This window comes from Simochromis diagramma, unplaced genomic scaffold (assembly GCF_900408965.1).
Source record: "Simochromis diagramma unplaced genomic scaffold, fSimDia1.1 OVJJ01000602.1, whole genome shotgun sequence".
NCBI classification, from domain to species: domain Eukaryota; kingdom Metazoa; phylum Chordata; class Actinopteri; order Cichliformes; family Cichlidae; genus Simochromis; species Simochromis diagramma.
Window position 1 is genome coordinate 5357621 of NW_024387040.1, and position 21442 is coordinate 5379062.

Here is a 21442-nt window from a genome sequence, read left to right on the forward strand (position 1 = left end):
AGCTGCTACAGTATGGAGAATCCATCGGGGTGCTGCTTTATGCTTTTCAACTCCTCCCCAGTGACTCTCCAACGGGACGATATGCTTTCCACATTACTGTAGCTGAGTTTCTGGAGGAGCTTGCCAAAACTGCACTTTCACATCATCATATTCTTAAACTGTCCATTGTTGTGGTTTATTATTTCTCCTGTGTGTGTGTGCGTGTGTGTGTGTGTGTCGGATGACGTCCTCTGTGGGAGGTAGACCAGTCTGTGAATGTGTTTCTAGTAGTTTAAGTGCGTGAGTGTTTTAAGGAGATTAAAACAACCCAGTCGACCAGTCATATTTGTTTTTGTTAGCCAGGGCTTTGTTTCCAAATGTGTGCGTCTGTGCTTTGAGTATCACTCACCTTCCCGGTTATTAGAAAACTCACAGCAAGCCTATTTTCAGTTTTAAAATATGTTTATTTTTTTCAGTTTCATATGAAAAAGTGTCTCTCCTGCATTAAATCACTGTATTTCAGGTGGAGCAAATGCATTTGATCTAAAATAATTCCACAATTTCCCCAATGAATCTTACAGACATTGTGCTTGGAGTACAGATGAGGTGCGCAAGCAAACCAGTTTCGGTACTAAAGGACATGTCGGGCTGCACGCTCGGTGGAGCAGCACATTCCTCGAGCTGCACGTTCCTCGGTTACAGTGGCACAGCTTTACACCGCTACACAGAGCGGCAGAAAATTCAGCAACTTTCGCTTATTTTTACAGATTAACAACCAAAGCGGCCACTTCCTTGCCCTTCCTAAGTGGAAAATAATGACTCAGAGCTGCCCCGGAGCTGCCCGTGCTAATGCACTGAACTGTGGTGGTGTGAAGTACACACACACCTCGCGGGAGAGAAGTGAAGGGGGCAGCTGGCATTTTTGGGGTTTTTTTGGGGGGGGGTTTGCTATATAATTAACTGTAATGCTCAGAGAACTTCCTCTCACTTCTCTGTCGCACACTCACACGTCCAAGGAACATTAACGGCCTGCCTTGTGAATAGATCTAATTTTGGGGGGATTTCTGAATGTGTTTCTGGGGGTTTTGTATTTCTTTGTTTCTTTTTTTTGCTTTCTGGGTGGCAGGCGGGGGGGTTGGATAGTAGGGTGGAGCGTCACAGTCTGTGTCCTGTGCTCACTTCATTAGATTTTAAATGGCCTACAGGGAGATCGCGACTGCCTTTCACATCACACCACCTGCATTTCCCATTACACACAGTTACACTCACAGTTACTCACAAGGCCACCGCATCCCTCCACACTTCACACTCTCTCGGACTCGCACACGAACAGTACAAATATCTATCCACATGCTTTCTTTCCTCGTACTTTCAGCGCAAACAAAAATATACTGTATTATATAAACCACTCACAATCATTCACAAGCACAGATGTGCACATGGCATAAACACAGCATGTGGTCATATATTGTTTTTGCTTGAATGTCCATTTTTCATACAGTCCGCTGCTATAAATCATCCAGTCATCGCTCATTCCTGTACATATAAGCCTGCAAATCTTTTTCTCACACACATCCATGCAAACACAAACACATGCAGCCTTTACTTGATCTCCGGGCTGCAGTGAACTGTGCATTATTACTCATCAGGGCTGCACAATCCTCCGAGATGCAGTTTTGTCTTTGCATCCAGTGATAGGATATTTATGCATCTGCCTTACGCATCGCAGGCTGAGCCTAGCTCGTTCCACCTTTCATACAAAACAGACACAAACCACACACAGTTACAGGGCAGGTCCAGCTACCAGGAACAGCTTTATGAGTCCTTCATGTGAGTCTGACTCCTTGCCTTCTTTTTTTTTTTTTTTTTTTTAACCCCCCCCACTCTGGCAGTGTGCCCAAAGGTCTGTCTGCCGCAGCCCTCACAGGTTAAACTTCACAAGTTAATCTTTGAAAATAAAGTGGTAGAGTGGTCTGCTGGTTGGGCCCTCGTCACACTGTCACTGGAGGGTGTTTCTGATCACTGGTGACACTGGAGCCAGCAGTGGGAGGAGGGCAGGGTGACTGGAGGGGTCTGTAGCCCCCCTGAGTGGGGTCCAAGTAGGCTGCGGTAGAGGACATGGGGTGGGCATAGCCGATGTACTGCGGATGCAGGAACTGTCCCTGGTGAGGCATGATTTGGGTGGCCTGCTGACAGTTGAGTACGGAGAAGTTGGTGGGCATGTTGACAAAGACGCTGGCATCAGGGGGCAGGCAGCAGGAGGCCTGAGCCCGCATGACTGGAGGAAGGCCAGTGCGGGGGACAGCGGCTGGAGCGGACGAGCTGGATGAGGTGGCTGTGCTGGACTGGCGGGATGAGGAACCCCTGGAGGTGCTCGCCATCATAGGGATGGTTTCCAGGAGGCGCCCACCACCGCCGGCCCCACCTCCTGTCGTGCCTCCAGAGGACAGTTCCTGCTTGGGTCGGAGACACCGGCAGCAGCACACAGCGACCACAGAGCCCACCACGATGAAAGCCACGAACACTGAGCCCACGATGAGGAATGGCACGTAGATGGGAACTACAGACAGAAAAGAAGAAGAGACATTGCCATTAAACTGACATTAATCCAATTCGTTTTTATTTCTACAGCACCAATTTGTCACTTTATATTGTAAGGTAGACCCTACAATAATACATACAGAGAAAAACCCAACAATCATATGACCCCCTATGAGCAAGCACTTTGGCAACGGTGGGAAGGAAAAACTCCCTTTTAACAGGAAGAAAACTCCGGCAGAACCAGGCTCAGGGAGGGGCGGCCATCGGAGCAGATGTAAAACAGCTGTAAAACATTCGATTAGTGAAAAAAACTATTGCCTGTTAAGCTGTGCTGCCTTGCATGCTCACATGTCTTGCTTATCTGCACAGGGGCTCCTTGATGTGAGTGGTGATTGAATGAGACAGTGAAACAAAGGACTGGAGCAGAAAAATAGAAGGTACACTGGATTTGAGTCCCCAGGGAGTCCCAGAGTCTCATTAGCAGTTATTAACTTTGTTTTGATCTGTTTTAATCCTGCACACCCCACTGTGTCCCCGGCCTCTTCAACCCCACAGACCTGTGTGCATTTGTACTGGTGACATTCTTAAGCCTCGCTGCCAGCCAACATTTGTGACCCTTTTCTCGCTCTCTCATTTTTTTCCTCTTACCCTTATTTTTTTTTTTTTTTTTTTACTAATCCTCTGAAAATAAGTTACTCAAGTTGAAGTACAGTACTTGGCATCTGCTTAAAGAAAGGTATTAAAGTGGACTGAGTTAATGTAGCTGAATGGGAGGTTATTCAGCTCTTTAAATCAGAGGAATAAACCAGCTCCTTCTCACTGACCTTTTCTTTGTTTGTGCTTAACGCAGCAAATCATACTCTCAACAACTACGTATTTGTGTAACTCTCACAGTTCCACCAATCAGACTATAAATTGCTGGGTCAAATAGGAGATGTCTGTGTGAGCAGGTAGAAGCTTTGGCACGTTATTATGCGAGAAGGACTCAGTGTCAGTCTGTAAATTTTGTGAAGTGAGCAGGAAAAGCTCCAAAAACAAGCCTAAAGCGCGATCAACAGTAGGAACAGTTTTTCCTGACTCTTCGTTTTCGGTAAAGCATTGAAGGCTGAAACAGGGCGACATTCAAGATGAGGTCACCGCCGATGAGGTGTTTCCCTCAGTTGCTCATTCCCATGCTCACTACCACAAACACCTTTCAAAGCACAATAACGACCATGTTACATTACAAGTGATTAGTTGTGTTTTATTGTTCCCACTGGGTGTAGTTATTTTTCACTTTGAATGTGTCCGTGTATTACGAGGTGTAACTGTATGCCGGAGAGAGAGAGAAAGAGAGGGAGAGAGGTGGCAAACTGGCTCTAGTTTCCTTTTGTCTGTGAGCTCTTTGAAATGCATCCATGGGACTTTGATTTTTTTTTTCCAAAATGCTCATCAAACGTGGCAAGGTATTAAAAGGATTACTGCATGGAAGCTGTTAAGAGCAGGAGATCACTCATGGACAGAGGCAGCAAGGTCTTGGTAACAAGAGCAGAGGCAGAGGCACGCCGACATGAAACAAACCAGGACCTTGACCCATTTCCTTTCGACAAGAAGTGGTGTTAACTTAAGAGGCTTCTGCACCACACAGCTGCACACCTTACAGTAAACAGGTTGTAAAAGGAACATTTACAGTATAAGTTACAAGAGCAGAAATGTACCAGGGAGCCTCTCTGTGCCATCTTTCCTGTACTTATATGGCCTCCACCTCAACATCTCTACCTCCACTCCCTTTTTATGCAATGCTAATGAGGAGCAGTCATTTCAAGGACTTTCTCCTTGTGTTGCTTTACCCCTGACTTCACTGCTATTAGAGCTACTTTCCCAAACACTATATGGTAAATCATTAATGGAGTGAATAAAGGTCCTAAAAAGTTAATGCACAGTAGTAAATAAGCTCTTTACTGTACACAGCAATCAAAAAATCAGCTACCATATGAGCCTCACTTTTTGTATATTTCATTATTACATCGCTGGTAATGGATCAGTTTGAATCTTGTGGTTGTTGTAGCTGCTGAAACTGAATCTGTAGAGTCAGGGAGTTTAGGCCTTTGGGTCCTATCATAGGGGTCGTTACCCCCTGAAGGGGGTCACAAGATAAATCTGGAAGGTCAAGAGATGATTAATGGAGTGGAAAAGAAGAAACAAGACTGAGAGCATGTTTCCATGCTTGCAGCTCAGTCAGTCGGTGCAGAGGCACAGCTGTGCTTTGAGCATTGAGCTAAAGGCTGATTTCGTGATGCTGACATGGCCACATGGTGATTTTTGTCAGGTATAGAGTTAACTAATGTTACTTTAGCTTCTTAGCATACCAGTTGACACAAAGTGCAGCAGAGGCTGTGTGTGATTGGCTTTGCAGATATCCAAAGCAACAGATAAAGTGAAGTGCAGCTTTAACCTCCTAGGACCAGGCGACCACATATGTGGACATCACATTTTGTGTTGTCTTGACCAAAGTACTAAATTTCGCTCTACAAGGGCCTGATATCCACTTATGAGGCCATTATACTGCCACTGTTCAATTAAAATTTTAAACAAATATCCTCATATGTGCATCTCATTTTTGTCAGAAACAAAAATCAGGTAAAAAAAATAAATCTGGCAATTCTTTGTTTTTACATTCATCAGGTCCCAATCAGCCCAAATATCAAAGAGAAATTAAAAATGCATGCCATGGAAGAGTTCGGGTCTTAGGCGGTTAAATAAAAAAGCTAAGAATTCACCAGTTACTAAATAACATTTGATAGAGGATCCACAGAGCCTCCTTACTGGTTGTAATATTTACAAGTATTTCCTGCTGAAACACTTTTAATTTTAAGCCACTTCATGTGGACACTGAGCACTAAACCCCACCTAGTACTCACATAAATTTGAAAAAAACTAACTTTATTCTTTACTTCTTTCTTTTGAGGCATTTTTTTGTGCACATGGCAGTTGTCCCCCATCCTCCTATTGTTCCCTGTCATTCGTCCACACCTGTTGCTGTAGTCGAGCTGTGGCAGCCCCCTCTGCTAAGCTCTTGTTTTGGGCAGATTCTTCGTGGCTGGCTGGCTGATTGGACCCCTCCTTCAGCCTATCCCATGGGCTTTCTCCTGTTCCCAAATACCATATGTTCCTTCATGTTCAGCACATTAATAATTTCCTGCGTGTTATTCCCCCAACACTGCACTATGTGTATCTCTTTGAGATGATGAATAGGCTGCACGCACATGAAAAATGTGTAAAATGCACAAAGTGAACTGGGCTGTGGATGAATAAAAACACTTCTTCTTTTTGTAAGAAAAAAAGGTTTTCCTTTAAGTAATTTTGGCTGGAGGCCTATGAATGAAATGTATATATTGCTTCCTGTAGTGATAAGCTGTGACAGTATTAGCAAATGACAGATTGTAGCTGGAGAGGGCAGGGTATCCTCTGAGGAAACATGTATTGCACTTTTCTCTCATGTCTAGTATGTTTCTTTCGTGATATGGTGCACTTTCAAGAGACTTTACAGTAGATTAACTTATGGGAATGTAAGCAGTGATGAATGAGGGGCCAGAGGGGGAGAGGTCTGTCACCCAATCCACGGTAAAAGTTGGAAAATGTGGGTCATACTTTGCCTCTGGTTTTGGCAATGATGCCTCTTATATGTGAGCTTCTAGTTTGAAGCATGGCCTGAGTGTGAGGGCCTCAAAGCCCACAGATACCACAGAGACATGGAGTGGTTAGATTACAGTAGCAGCTTGGCCAACAGAAAGAGACTCCACGAGCCTGCTGAGAGGAAATAACGCAAATTGCGTGTGTTTTTTCTTCTTTTTAATGAACAGAGCTGTCAGCACCCTTCGTGAGCTACACTGTCCAAGATCCGGTCAAGTCCAAACTTGATCCCCGTGGGGACGGCGTGATCTGAGCCCGGCCCCTCTCTTGCACTGTTAAAGAACAAACACGGCTATTTATAAAGTGCAGCAGCACGGCACAGTTTGCCATTTGTGAGGGCAGTTAACCGTTTTTTTGGAGGAGTCTGCTGTGTCCGTGCAGCTGTCGCTTGCCAGCCAGCAGATGCAGCTTTTAACAGGGAGATACTGTGAGTCTGCTGGGTTTATGAGAGGAAACCAAAGCTCCCAGCAGGTCATATTAAATGATATTTACAATATCAAATTCAAGGCATCCTGTACATAAGCAGTGGGGTGTGTATGAGGTTGGCTTATGGGATACAGTATGGTAAGATTTATATGGAATGAATAAAATCAAAAAGGTTTTACTGAGACTGTAAATTCTGAAGTGAACAAAGACTGCACTCTCCCCACTGAAGCAACAGGTCAGGCAGTTTTAGTGCACCGACGTTATCTCAGTGTCTCTCTCATATGAATCACACGTAAGTCTACAGAACACAGGGGATTTAACTATGAAACTTCCTATACAAGAGTTTAACTTAAAGAACCCCCCCCCAAACATTTAGTTTTTATTCTGTTTGCGCTTTGCTCTTCACATGTTTAAGCGCTCTTCTTTCAGTACTACTCATAATATTAGTGGGATTATCAGAAGCGAGAGTGAGTGCAAGTTATGGGCTTGTACCTGCACCGGAGTCCTTGTTCTCCTTGTTGTTTGTCCCGGGTTCTGGTGACTGTCGGTCGTTATCGCAGCTCCCCTGATCAAGCCGCGCATCCGTGCTGGAGCAGCAGTAGCGCAGCTCGCATTTCCCGCAGCAGATTATCGCGTCCACTCCGTCTATCTTCTCCGGGCACTGAAAGCCCTCTTTCCAGACACCCTGGGAGTCCCGCCAGCCGTGGCAAAACTCCCCGCTCGCTTTCACGTCAATAATGACCAACAGCAGAGTCACAATCGCGGTGACAGACATCGGAAAACCTCCTCCCCACATTCTCGGCCAGGTGGCCCGCGGCCGCACGCTGGCGCACTGGAAGAGACTGAGAGGCTTTTACTCCCCGCGTCTAAGCTGGTGAGGGGGGTGATACGCTGGGTCGGTCCGATGAAGGGAGCAGAGGGGATGCAATGCAGGAGCCACAAACCACTTAGAGGCTGTCATTTGTTAGAGAAATCGCGTGCGTAATTCTCCAAAAGTGACTCCGGTTATTCAGGAGATGCACAAAAACCAAATGGATACTACTACTAAAAAAAAAGTCAGAAAATATATGAATTTATAAGTTTGACTGATATTCCAGTTGCAAACCCTCGGAGGTCTGGTAAATCCAGTGTAGAGAAACTAATGGATTTCCTTTGGCACTGCAGCGAGGCTGAACTCTTCAAATGACTTTCCTCGGGGATCCAGAGAAACTAACACTTGTAGCCTGATCCATGGGCGCGCAGCTGCTGTCACCCTCGAGTCCTCTCACAGCCAGCTCCGTGCGTAAAGATAACGTTTCAAACTTTTGTGGCTTGGCTTGCATTGTTGAGTGTCAGAAGTCAGTCAACCAAATCTGTGTCAGTCTTGAACTGAAGCCCACAGAGTCTAACCCACCCTGTGTCAGAGTGAGAGGGGCGTGTAAAAAGTCAGATGCAAATCCACACCTCACTGTAACAACCAGAGTAGATATACAGGGAATACCAACAAACTACATACCACTGGTCAAAATGCTGCAATTTAGTTGATATTTTTAAAAAAGTAAAATAAGAAGATATATCATCCGACCGTCTTTTTTGGCAACAGTCGTCCAGATTGGATCTTAAATTTTTAACTTGAGGTCAGAGGGATTTTTCTCAGTGAAAAACAAATGTACAGTTTGGCTTAAAATACATTATTCATATGTTACACCGATTTCCAGGTATACAGATAGACTATTTGAATTTGTTGTTATTATTATTATACTATAAACTACTATTAAAATGCTACTACCTTGAAGGAAAGACACCATGTGTCCAGTTAAATATTGTTGTTGGTTTGTCGCAATTGTCAGGCTATCCTACAGCGTTAATTTTTTGAGTGAACTTACCCCACAGTGCAACCTAAACCAGTTCAGTCTGAGCCTTGTGCGATATAAAAATAAATAAATAAACCCTATCAGTTCCTCTCTGGTTAAGAGCAGATGAAACATTTGACAGTTGGACACGTCTGTGCCAACACCAGCAGACATTTAAATAGTGACATTGCCATCTAGTGGTGATTCCAGATATTAATGCAAAGTTTTTATTTTTTGTATGGCGGTTATTTGGGAAAGTTAGCAACAACTAGTGAAAGTTCCCATAAGTTTTTTTTTTTCTCTGAAGGTTAATTTAAATAACATTTGAAGAGCGGGGATGTTCTCATAAGGCCGAGACAAATAGCCTTAGACAAGATTTTTCAAGAACCTCACCTTCATTCAGAAAACATCTCTAAGATTTTTATTTCTATTTAATTTTGAATGAGTTTTTTAAAATTCAGTTTACTATCATTGTATTTTTATTGCGATATGAACGTATTTATCAAAGGCAATTTTTTTTGATCAGACTGACAAAGAAATTAAAATCACATCAATATTTCTGATTGAATTTTAACTGTTTTAAAAGTGCACGATATAATTTCATATGTATATTTTTAGCCTAGTTTTTAATTTTTATTTTACCAGCATGTCTGGAACATTCAAAGAAAATTGTTGTGGTCTTCTTTAAAGCTTATTTCTGGGATTGCATCGGGGATCTGCTCCGAACCATGATGTTCACAAACGACATTGTAATCTGTATGTGTGAGTGGGGAGCAGAGGTAGTGAAGGTGGATGAGTTTAAATACTTACGATCAATCATCCAAAGCAACAGCGAGAACACACGAGAGGTGAAGAAGAGAGTGCAAACAGGGTAAATGGGTGGAAATTAGTCTCAGGGATTTACGATGTAAAAGCAATTTTATCACTCAAAATAAAAACCTCAGATATAAACTAACCAGTAATAATGATAAAGTATCTCACATTGACCCTAAATCACCGACAGGGGGCATTTTTTGCCGCCTAATGAAAAGGATTCGCCACCTTTCCCAGCAGCACTTCATTTCCCGTCATGCTCCACTGTTTGAAGCGGTATCCGTGGAAACGGCACAGGAAGTGGCGCGCAACTGTTGAAAAATGTCTCACAACAAACTGAAGAGGTGGTTTTGATGCCATTATTTGTCACCAGCCTTTAAAACGGCGTCTAAAGACAGCTTGGTGGGCGTTTCTCTTTATTAACCGGAGCTCCACGTTGTAAAAAGTATGTTTTTTCAGTTTTAACTTGCCTTTTAGCCTAAGATAGCTCAGCCGTACATCCTAGTTTAGTGAAAGTTACAGAAGCTTCGCCATGGGAATGAGAGTTAACAGCTAGCTTGTTGTTACATACTAGACACTTTTGGTAAATGAAACGTGTGCAGCCTTAACGAAGTCTCCTTGTCGTATTGTTTGTGAGCAGATGTCGTTTGTGAGAGTGGGGCGTCCACAGCAGCACGCCAAAGGAAAAAGGCCTGTTCGCCCCAAGAAGGCAGCAGCTCAAAGAAGAGAGTGGGTGGTGAGTATTGACAGCTGAACAAATACTAGAGACATATGAAGGCCAGTCACAACTAAGCAGGCAGTCTTGTACTTGTACATATTTCTGTGCAATTAGAAGACAGTCTACTCTTGCTTGCTGTGAATCTTCTCTACCATAATCTGAAATAGAAAGGTATGAGGAGAGATTATTTGTTTTCTAGAGGTTACTCAGATCATCAAGGAATCTAATTTCTTGCTAAACTAAAGAAACATGTTCATGGTGTAAAAAAACAAACATTCAAGCTAACCTTTTATAAGTTCCTTTATTTAGCCTGTCTAACTTCTCAGCGTTTTGGTTTCAGAGCACTGTCAACGACCTCTCTGTGCACAAGCTGACACCTGCGGAGCTGGTAAGGTGCAAGAACATTTGCACTTTTTATTTTTTAAGTGTTATTTACTGTACCTTGGTCTCAAGATTGTCTGATTGTTCTTCTGGTTCAGAGTCATCGGCATGAGCTCCACAAGTCTCACAACAAAGCAGCAGCTCAGTGGGAGCTGAAAGAGAAAGCCCTGAAACGACGTCTCAGGCACGCAGGGAGCCCTGCACCCCTGGACCAGGCCAGTCTCAGCATCATCAGGGAGGTAAGTACAGTGCTGTGAGAATATATATATTTGCTGTGTTCCTGATTTTTCAGTTTCAGCATTGCACGTGTATCTGTATCTTTTTAGTGGCTCTTACAGTGTTGAGTTAAACTCAGTTGTGTGGCGTTGCTGCAGGTTTTCTCTGATCAGCTGCTGCTGCAGGATGTGTTGGCCCGTTCTGACAAAGCCCTGGCTGTGGTCAAAGACCTGTTTGGAGATGCTCCACGCAGGCACACCGGTATCTGGCAACTTGTTTTGTGTGCAGATAAACAGATGCAGTGACTAGATAGAATAACTTCTTGTCCATTGCTTTGTCATTGAGATACCCGATTGTTGAACATTGGGTGTTTGTCCCAGTATTTTCATTTTGAAGAGCCACAAATTCTCTCTGATGGTTGCAGAAGTATTGCTTTATGTCTAAATGTTTTTCCTCAGGACACCCCAGAGTGACTGTGGCTCCAAACTGTGACTCTGACTCAGAACTGCCTGTTCTTCAAAGACCAGATCGTCCAACTCATCTGTCTCTCCTCAGCCAGTCAATGATGGATCAAGAGGTGTGTATGTGTTATTGAGACTGTCATTATTAGCTTCATAATACAGCATGTGCAGTGTATAATCTAAAGAACAACAACTATGCTTATTAGTTTATTTTATTTCTTTTAATGATCTAAACCCTATATTTAACAGAAAACACTCCAGAGGTAACATATCCAATGCTTACACTGATTAAAAAAAGTGTATTTTTAAATACTATACACCATTTTGAGTTTTTATTTGCATTTTACACAATTACAATGATTTATTTCAGGCTCTTAATGAACTGGAAGCTTCAGAGGACGACCACAGAGACGATGATGCCCGTCCTTCAACCAGTTCAGAGTATCATGTAATCCGAAGGTGCTAATCCCTGCTAACTGTTATACACTACAACAGTGACAGAGATGCTGCTGTCACTATTAGATTGCTCATAACGCTTTTTTGCAGGGTCAATGTACAAAAAATGAAGGCGCAGCCTCGGGCTAGAGTGTCACAGCAACACAAAGGTCATCATCACAGCCGTCACCGTGGAGACAAGGATAATAGTCCCATGACACCCTGTACATCAGACAGGGCACCAGCTCAGACAGGTAAGATAAACAGATAATCAGAAGGTCTTAGTGCCATTAGAAGTGTGTTATATTTATTTTAGGTAGTAATCAAGAAATCATTTATTACAATCTGGCATTAGAGGTCAACATAAACACTTATCTAATGTCATTTCAGCTCTCAATGCCACCGTGGCTGTTCAGCGTGTTCGGTCCAGACAGAGTCAGTCGGAGGACGCCAGAGAGGAAACATCAGTCCTGGTTTCTCAGGTTCTTAATTCTGAACCGCCTCAGAGCAAGTCAGGTAATATCTGCAAGGGATGGATTTTCTCCAAAATGAAATACTCTGTTTGGAGATGAGATCATGTCTGTTGTTCTTCTTTTATATGCTGAACAGACTGGATCGGTAATCACACCAGCAGAGGCAGGAAGTGTGTTTCCCAGGGTTCAGAGCTGGACGGCTCCTCTGTTGCCTCTCTCAGCGGGGATCAGTCCAGTCTGGGCCTGCTGCAGGCCATGTTGGGTCAGGTGGAGTCGGATTTGGACGCACTGAGCCCTGATACAGCACCAACATCTGCACAGAGTCCCAAAAAGCACAGAACACAAAGCCTTACTGGATTTTCTGTGGCCTTGGTCTCTACACTGGGACGTTTGGTGCACCTCCTTAAAAAGGTACTGCCGGATATCAAAAAAGGTTTTGTCACACAAGCTTGTGGAGATTATTATTCAAACTAAAGATAATCCATGCAGGCTTTACTCGCATAAACAAAAAATAAGAGCGTGGTACCATTGTCACTGCATCTTTTAGTTTATAGGATATAGGATACATTCATTTCTTATTAAATGTTGGTTTTATTTAAAAAGTCATGTCATCGATGGGGATGCAAGGAGACATGAATTCCTAGTTTGAAATCTTTAGATAGCAGCAAAACCACATTTTAGAAATGCTTGATCTGTAAAATGTTTGTTACTATTACTGATTTAGCATCACTAATGCTGAAAGTCTCATGTAAATATGCTGAAGCACAGTTCTTATCTTTTTCAGGGGTCTTCACATTAATAAATAGAATTAGTTTTTAAATTGTAGGGCAGGTTTGCTTTGATGCAAATATTTGCAGTCTGCTATATGTGTTTAAATCACTGTCTGCCTGTAATGTGTTAGAGGGGAGATGAAGCTCAGGAGGCGGCACAGGAGAGGAGAAAACTGGAGGAGGAGCTGAAAGAGCAGCAGAGGCTCATTGATGCTCTCACTGCTGAAACCATGACTCTGAGAGAGGAGGCTACAGCCCTGCAGGTGGGACTGGGCTTAGGTTATTGTTACTCCATCTATGCTGATAAATCATGAGTTGATGACGATGTGCCTCTCAGGCAGGGTTACAGCAGCGGACAGCAGAGCTGGAGCGGAAGTTGGACACAGTGGTGTTGGCGATGGGAGGGCTCGGACTGCTGAGTGAACACAGTGGCCAAACCCCACACTCTGAGGTTAAAGTTGCAGGTTTGTGCAGTCTGTCTGTGTATATTCTGTCCAGAGGAATTTGGTAAATGGTGAAAATGGTTTATATTTTGGTGAACTGTTGGTATACAGGCTGTCAGTCTGCGACGGGTGCTGAGCGAGTACCTGTTTCTTCTGCCGTCCTCCTCTCACCACCTCAACAGCGGGACCACTTTCAGCATGTTCCTGGTAACTTTCTCACTTCCAAAATTATTATCTGATTTCAAATATTCAGACCAGAAATGATTCACCTTGAGGCAGCTAATTTTTGTTTCTCGTTCTTCCACAGCAACTTGTCCTGCGCCACCGCACCAGCAGCTTCCTGCTGCGGATCTCCTGCGCTCCTATGGGGACCTCCGCGCTCACAGCTCAGACTCTAGTCTCAGCAGTCTGCCCCTAGTTCAGCTTCCCTCTGCTTCCTCGCTATCGCTGACCTCTGACCCTCTTCGCTCACAGAGGTCTCCGGGCACAGTGCTAGCTGAGATTGCTCAGCTGAGCAGAGAGACCGATCTTATCAGGGCTCAACTCAACCAGGCAAAGGGCCTCGGGTCAGGGGTCAGAGAATCGCTCGACAGTGGCAATGAGAGAAGAGGGTCGAGCTGCAGCAGCACCGGGAGAGTAACACCTCAGAGCGCTGCAGAGAGCAGGATGTCTGGGTCCAGCTGTAAAGAGAGGCGGAGCCAGCATGTGTGGACTCCTGAAGAACAACAGCTGACTCAACAGGTGAGATTTAAGAGGTTGTTTGAAGCTCTCTGAGAGCAGCTCACCTTTTAGAGGTGGAGTAGTGGCTCCCCTGACTCCGCCTAACTTTCTGACCCTCCCTTCATAGCGTGATGGGACAGGTGTGTCGAGGAATGAACTGCGCTGAGCCTTTAGGTGGCCTCCTCATTCAGATTTAGTAATGATTCACATGCGGTGTGTGTCTCGTTCTTTGTTGGGGTTTTTTTTTTGCTTAGGCAACATCACCCAACACTTTCAGTGCAAACAGCGTGGAGCAACGCCTCCTGGAGCTGAACAGGCAGAGCGCTGCAGCCCGAGGTCGACTGCTGGAAATAATTGAGCAACAGAAGCAAAGTGTTTCAGCCAGAGTCTCTCCCTCTATCTCCCCGATCCCAGCTTCTGCCTTCAGCCCGAATCCAGAATCCAGTGGGTAAAAGCAACATGTCGCTGTCTGTTTGGCGCACACATGACAGTTTAAAATCATTACACCTCATCTTTTGCAGCGAAACGCCTGGAGGCATCAGAGCTGCTGCCCGAGCGGGAGCTCCGGTCACACAGTGGTGGCGGTGAGGGTGAGAGGAGGTGAGTATCAGATCGGCTCAGAGAGGGATGTTATGACAAATAACAGCAAGGTTCTTTTTACCATTTCTTTTCCAGCACCTTAAACAGACACAAAGTGATGATGTCAGGAAGAAGAACTGACTGAAGATCACATGATGTAGATGATTAATTATCTTTGCTGCAGGTTTGCTGGCTCTGATGCATCTTCTCACAGTTTTGAAAGAGAAACCAGGGATGGCAAAACACAGGTACACACACACACACACACACACACACACACACACACACACACACACACACACACACACACACACACACACACACACACAATGTGCATTATTTACATGTCGTTGCTTGGATTTGAAAAAAACTTTCTTCATTGTCAATAGATGGACAAGGAGAGAGCTCGAGAAGGCTGGTTTGCATTGTCTGCTCACGTGAGGTGACAAGAAGGACAACCCAGCATACCTGAAGATGTTTATTACGCAGAATGTTCCTACTATTTTTATCTGTTTTATTAATGATTGAATTAAAATGTTTTTACTTTTATACATTGTTTTTTTGGTCTTCACTGTGACAAGTTTCTTTCTCCATTTGACGGACGTGACCCACATTTCCAATTTATTAGAATGAACTTCTGTTTGCCATTTCTTTGGGTTTTCCTCCTCAGTGTCACATCTGAGTACTTAGAAAACCCTACAACTGAGTAATGTGTGAGCAGATTCAATTAATTTTTAATCTGTCTTCATTCAGTCTTACTTACTTGACTGTTTTTCCTTGCTGAGCAGTCTCGCTTTAATATGGAAGTTTGATTTGTGGTGGAGCTGTAATCTGCAAATACAGTCTGCATCTCCATCTGTTTGTTTATGTTTGAGGCTGTTCATTGGTTTCCTTATCTCGCATATACGAAGGTTTATAAAACTGTCTTAATGTATAATGAGTGCCTTGCAAAATGTGCTTACACCTCTGGTGCGGTGGTTATGTAGTCTCTAGTATAATATGTACATGCACTGTTTCATTTTACAGTATACTGTAATGATCGTCCTTCCAGGAAATTTGAACCATCAGACACTTAATACCCTTTGAATTTTTTTTTCTGCGCCAGTTTGAAAGTTTGAACATTTCCAGTTTAGAAATATCTCTGTTTATAGAAGGAAAACTAAACTAAAATCAGGCTTTATTTGACAAGCATATGCTGGAATCCATGAAAGAGTGAAATTTAGATGCAGACACTCTCCCATGATGCCAGTGGTTTTACTTGGAACCCCTGTTGGTAATGACACGTGCGGTTTTTCAAACCTTAGCTCATGATTAATAGTAGGTAGGTCAGCTACCACCTCCATAGAGAACAACCTCCACTAGGGTTTAAATAGCTGGGACTCTCCACCTTTTTGTTTTTCAAGCTGAACAAACCTCTTGGATGAGAAGTGAAATGTTTTAAAGGAGTCCAGCTGCCTCTCTTAAGACGACCATGACCTGATTGACTAGGAACCTACACAGACATGGAGTCAGCATGTCTTGTAGATTTCAAACGACATGCAGATAATATAGAGACTGTATCCAGTCTTTGTTTATCTTGGGTCTGTGTTTGAGTCCTTCCTGGCAGATAGAACAGTTCATTTTACCTGAGATTTACCGCTTAAAGCACATATGATAAAACACTAAATGGATCTAGGCAATCAAGATTTGAGACTTGCAACATAAGAAAATGTAATTTTTCAGAAGCTGACCACGCTGCAGCTGTCAGCCAGCAACCAGGACAGCGAGCCGGGCGAGCTCATCTACCGCGTCACCAAACAGACGAGCCTGGGACACCTCGAGCATGCTGCCAGTCCAGGTAGACCAGACCTATATGTCAGTGTTTTTAGAAAGGACGGAAAAGTAAAGATGAACGCCAAACTAAACCAAACCAAACTTTTCCCACCGCTTGGTGAGTAGTTGGCATCCTACATGCAAACTGCAGATGACTATGGCAATCTGATTGCAACCAAAGCAATCACAATTATGTTTTTGGTGCAGCAGACCCTGATTTCACCTGGCAACCACCACAAACCAGTGGCTTTACCCCCAAAGTTGCCAGGGGTGTGCAGCGCTGTGGTCGATTGATCACCTCTCCGGTTTGAGCCTGTCCAAAGACATGCTTGTCAATTGGTGATTCTAAAGTGCCTGTTGGTGTGATGGAAGTATTTAAAAAAGTGACAGCAGGGTGTGGAGACGGGAGCTGAGCCGAGGAAGCCTTCATGCATCAAATACCAAGAGTGTCAGGGGAACACCGGGGAGGACGACAACAAAACTAAAACAGGGAGCTAAGAACTTAATCACAAAAACTTGACTTCACTACCGTATGTTTTCAATGTTTTTGTCACTTTTTACAGAATCAAAGTCAAAGTAATGTCAGTACTTCCAAGCTTTAAACCCTGCATGGTCGTACTCTCTCCTGCACTCCATATTATCCTTTGTTGATCTACACACGTCTGTTGTTGCCACGGACGTCGCACGCTTGTACGTCATTGTCATGAGACACTCTCGCGAAGAAAATGATGAGGATTAGTAACGCAGTAATGTAGCCTGCTTATGGGAAAGTAACAGTAATCTAATTACCTTTTTTTGCAATAGTAATCCCTTACTTTACTCGTTACTTGAAAAAAGTAATCAGACTATGCGGTGTTGCCCATCTCTGGTCCAAATACAGAAAGTATCATAGAAAGATTTAAGGTATCGTGCCACATTTGACCTCTGACCTCTTGTTCATGGTTAATAAATTAAGAGTCAAAGGGAAAGACAAATTTGAAACTTTGTTACTTACTACCGTTGTTTGGAATAGATAGGAATATAGGGAATTCTATATTTTTATTTAAAGACAGGACTCACATGTTTTCATTTCTAGTCTTTAAAACCTCTCTCTACCCATCTAGTATTAATTCCTTCTGGGATACAAGTATGTATATTATGCACACACACAAACACACATGCTGCTATTACCCATTTCTTGTTTTTATACCTAAGATGAATTATTGTTGAATGAAGACATTTTTCAAACACATGTAAAATGTGGCCAATTGTATTTATTGGGTAAAGGAAAAGGGAGGATAGAAAGAAGGAAAGAGAGAGGAGAGAAAACCCCAACAATCCCCTCTGAGCAAGCACCAGGCGACAGTGGATAGGAAAAACTCCTTTTAAAGTGAAAGAAACCTAAAGGAGAAACCTATGGCAGAACCAGGCTCAGGAGGGGGCAGTCAACTGCCGGGACTGGTCGGGGGGTGAGGGTGAAAAAAGAAAAAGGAGGGAGGGGAAGGGGGAAAATGAAGATGGAATAGAGGTGGAGGAAGACGAGGTTACATCAGGTGAGAAGCAGCAGTGTCCCTCCTCCAGAACCAGTGGAAACGTTTTCTCTTCTTTTTTAGATATTCTTCCACCAGCACTTTTTTCTCAATGATGAGGGTTTTCAGCTCATCCATTGTTTCTGTGTTTTCTTTCTCAAGTTTGTTGCATCTTTTCACCATGTCTTCTAATTGTTCTTGTTTTTCTTTAAGATGGTCTTTCAGTTCTTTAACTGTTGCCTCCTCTATTTGCTTTGCCTTGTGCACATCTGTGTGCATGTCTTCCAGCTGCTGGTTTCTCTTCTGGATATCTTGAAGTCTACACTGCAGGTCTTTATGTGTTTTCTGTTGTTCTTGCTTTTGTGCCTGGATTTCAGTGTTTTTGTGCTTCAAGGTCTTAGAAAGTTCTTCAAGTTCTGTATTTTTTCTCAGCATTTCATTGATGCTACTCTGCATCGCTGAGCATTGATTTTCCAGTTCTTTCTTTTCTCCTTCCAGTACAGTTGTTTTGTACTTCGTTTCATTATACAGTTCTTGGAGTTCTTCATTTTTCCTCTGAAGAGTAAGTTTTTCTTCTTCCAGTTGTATTTTCTGTTGGTCTTTTTCTTGAAGCAGCTGGTTATTTCCGTGCACTTTTTTATCGAGCCTGATTTGGAGCAATCTGTGTTTTTCCTCCATCTCGTCAACATTGGAGCCCATTTGTTTAAGTTTAATTTCCATTTGCTTCTTGTCTTGATGCAACTGTTGATTTTTGTGCAGAGTTTTGTCATGTTTCACCTGCAGAGCTTTGTATTTTTTCTCCATGGCTTGGAGTTTGCTCTGCAGGTCTCTCTGCTCTACGGGCTCTTGTTTCTTGTCTTGGAGGATCTCCTTATTTCTTTCCAGAGCTTCATCAAGCATAACTTTCAAGCCTTCATTTTGTGTCTTGATGTTCTTCAGCTTGCAATACATTTCTTCCTTTTGTATTTTCTGTTGGTCTTTCTCGTGAACCAACTCTTTATTTCTTTCCAGAGCTTCATCAAACATAACTTGCAAGCCTTCATTCTGTGTCTTGATGTTCTTCAGCTTGCAATCCATTTCTTCCTTTTGTATTTTCTGTTGGTCTTTCTCGTGAACCAACTCTTTATTTCTTTCCAGAGCTTCATCAAACATAACTTGCAAGCCTTCATTTTGTTTCTCGATGTTCCTCAGCTTGCAATACATTTCTTCCTGATGTATTTGCTGTTGGTCTTTCTCATGAAGCAACTCTTTATTTTTGATGAGTGTTTCCTCAAGAGTCATTTGCAGCATTTTCAGTTCTTCCTCCAAGACTTCAAGCTTGGAGTCCGTTTCTTTCTCGAGCATTTCTTGTTGCTCTCTCTCTTGAATGAACTCTTTATTTCTGTGCATTGTTTTCTCGAGCCTGATTTGGAGCAATCTGTGTTTTTCCTCCATCTCGTCAACATTGGAGTCCATTTCTTTCTTTTCCATTTCCATTTGCTTCTTGTCTTGAAGCAACTGTTGATTTTTGTGCAGAGTTTTATCATGTTTCACCTGCAGCGCTTTGTATTTTTCCTCCATGGCTTGGAGTTTGCGCTGCATGTCTCTCTGCTGTGTGGACTGTTGTTTCTGTTCTTGGTGGATTTCTTTCAGTTTTTCCAGAGCTTCGTCAAGCTTCTCTTGGAGCTCCTGATTCTTCTTGAGCATGTTTTCCTGTTTTATGCTCTCTTTTTTCTCCTTTTGGAGCAGATCTTTATTTTTTTCCAGAGCTTCGTCAAGCTTCTCTTGGAGCTCCTGATTCTTCTTGAGCATTTGATCCCCTTTAATGCTCTGTTTTGTCTCATTTTGGAGCAGCTCTTTAATTTTTTCCAGAGCTCCATCAAGCTTTTCTTGGAGCTCCTGATTCTTCTCGTCTTGGAGAGCCCATTGTTTCTCCTCAATAATACCCTGTTTTTCTTGAAGCTGGTAGGATAATTCTTCTAATTCAGCGCTCTTTCTCTCATTTTCTTCCGTCAGGATCTTAATCTTCTCTCTGTTCATGAGATTTTCTTTCTCCATTTCTTCCAGTCGCTTTTCCTCTAACTCTACCTGTTCATCCCAAGGAAGAGAGCTGATATAAGGGTCTAGGGACTCATACCATGGAATAGAGCTGGGGTCAACTTCTTGTCTTTCTTGCTGTTTCTGAGACATGTTGGAGTCTGTATACCGTGAGTACGAGAAGGATCCAAATGTTTGAAAATGCTTTACTGGTGAACGTTTGAATGCTGCTAACACAAGTGCTGCAAATAACGGACTGAAAGTTCTACATCCTCACCCCTACTTAAGAATTCATGAGGATCAAAGCTTCAAAGGATTAATGCTTTAGAAGCCTGTGACATCAGAATTCCATAAGCCAATGAGGTTGTCACATGACATTTTTGAATGAGGTTATAGTTTTGTATGAATTTTTTAAAATAACATCAACATTCCGTGAGCCAATGAGGTTCTTACATGACTTTTGAATGAGGACTTTTGCAAATACAGTAACTTGAAAACGAAGCAATGTTGTATTTTCAAATTGATACCATAGATACATCTAGCACAAGACTCGAAAAAGTTTGAATCTTCGTGACCTTGACCTCAAGGTCTGATGCCAAGTCTTGTCACTGGAGATTGAGGTGATGCAGGATTTTGAAATTTATTCTATATGTGCAGCTACTAAGAGGCTGAAGGATAACACTGATATTTTTATATTTTCATGGAGCTGCTCTCAAAGCTTTGTCATCTCTCCTATAATTTAGTCCTGGTCCTGCATCACAGTGTGTGGTGTGGAATAACACTGTGATAGTGTCAGAAATTTAGCTTGATCATCTGAGTGTAGCTGCTGCTGCTACTAGCCAGCAAACCGAAATGCAGCATGTAGTGATGCACTGACGCAGGCATTTGATTTGGTATTGGACACACTGCACTCATAAAACCTGGTGTCCGTCGCATATGTGTTTGCGCTGCAGGTAATTAAGTCCTGGGTGTTTTATCATTGAGCCAAATTATCATACTGTTACACTCCTGTATCTTCTCCTGAGTGCTGGAGGGGAAAGCAAAACCTGACCATTACCAATTTATCATATAGGCAGGAGACCTTTGGTCAAAGACAATTATTAATCCATCTGAACTCATTAATATTTGGAGGTACAGCTGTGTCCTGGGATATCCTACACTTCCATGCGCAAACATGGATAGCCTGAGGTTAAGAAAGGAGCAAGACGGTGGTCCCATGATAGTGCAGTTTTTGTTATGGCCTGCAGGGGGAGGCAATTTCCAAACAATTTCTTACTGAGTTTCATTTATTACAACACTATGTTTCGGTCACTAATTGTGGTCTTTTTTTTTTAGTTATTTAGGTAAAGTGGGCCATGCCTTACAGCATCGTTACCCTGCCTCTAACTTAGGAGTGTGCAGTCAAAATGTGGAAAGTGTTCAGTGTAATAAATATCTCCCTTTTGATTCAAAGCTGAATTTCAAAGCAAACACTGAAGCTGTGTGCAGAAAGGGGCCCCAGCGGCTCTTGTGTTTAAGAAGGCTTTCTTGTTTCCACGTTGATAAAACCATGATGGTTATCATGCTTTTATTGAATCTGTTTTGTCCTTTTTCTTGGTGTTGTGGTTTGGATAGTTATCTGAAAAGAGCAGAAACTCTCTCAGATTG

The 21442-nt window shown here is 43.0% G+C and overlaps 3 protein-coding genes across 4 annotated transcripts; 1 reads left to right on the forward strand and 2 right to left on the reverse strand.

Moving 5' to 3' along the window:
* Nucleotides 1-914: 914 nt before the first annotated feature.
* LOC120741184 (protein shisa-2) lies at nt 915-8261 on the reverse strand. The gene is made up of 2 exons (XM_040043908.1): nt 7111-8261; nt 915-2539 (listed from the first exon to the last, which is right to left on the reverse strand). Exons 1-2 carry the CDS (start codon nt 7412-7414, stop codon nt 1971-1973), a joined length of 873 nt encoding a protein of 290 aa, XP_039899842.1. The 5' UTR covers nt 7415-8261; the 3' UTR covers nt 915-1970.
* A 1261-nt stretch (nt 8262-9522) lies between these two features.
* Nucleotides 9523-15008, forward strand: spice1 (spindle and centriole associated protein 1). 2 transcript variants are annotated; one of them, XM_040043907.1, is made up of 18 exons: nt 9523-9665; nt 9904-9999; nt 10322-10369; nt 10461-10601; nt 10737-10839; nt 11037-11155; nt 11410-11498; nt 11586-11728; nt 11865-11990; nt 12084-12358; nt 12849-12980; nt 13055-13181; nt 13272-13367; nt 13468-13901; nt 14135-14324; nt 14402-14480; nt 14644-14707; nt 14849-15008. In XM_040043907.1, the coding sequence occupies exons 2-18, from the start codon at nt 9904-9906 to the stop codon at nt 14903-14905; spliced, it is 2319 nt and encodes a 772-aa protein (XP_039899841.1). In that variant the 5' UTR covers nt 9523-9665; the 3' UTR covers nt 14906-15008. The 2 variants fall into 2 exon arrangements, with proteins under 2 accessions (XP_039899841.1, XP_039899840.1); XM_040043906.1 differs by having other exon boundaries at nt 9524-9708.
* Nucleotides 15009-17694: 2686 nt separating this feature from the next.
* On the reverse strand, nt 17695-19536 carry LOC120741558 (golgin subfamily A member 6-like protein 22). Its single transcript, XM_040044542.1, has one exon. The coding sequence runs from the start codon at nt 19463-19465 to the stop codon at nt 17795-17797; it is 1671 nt and encodes a 556-aa protein (XP_039900476.1). The 5' UTR covers nt 19466-19536; the 3' UTR covers nt 17695-17794.
* Between the last annotated feature and the right edge of the window lie 1906 nt (nt 19537-21442).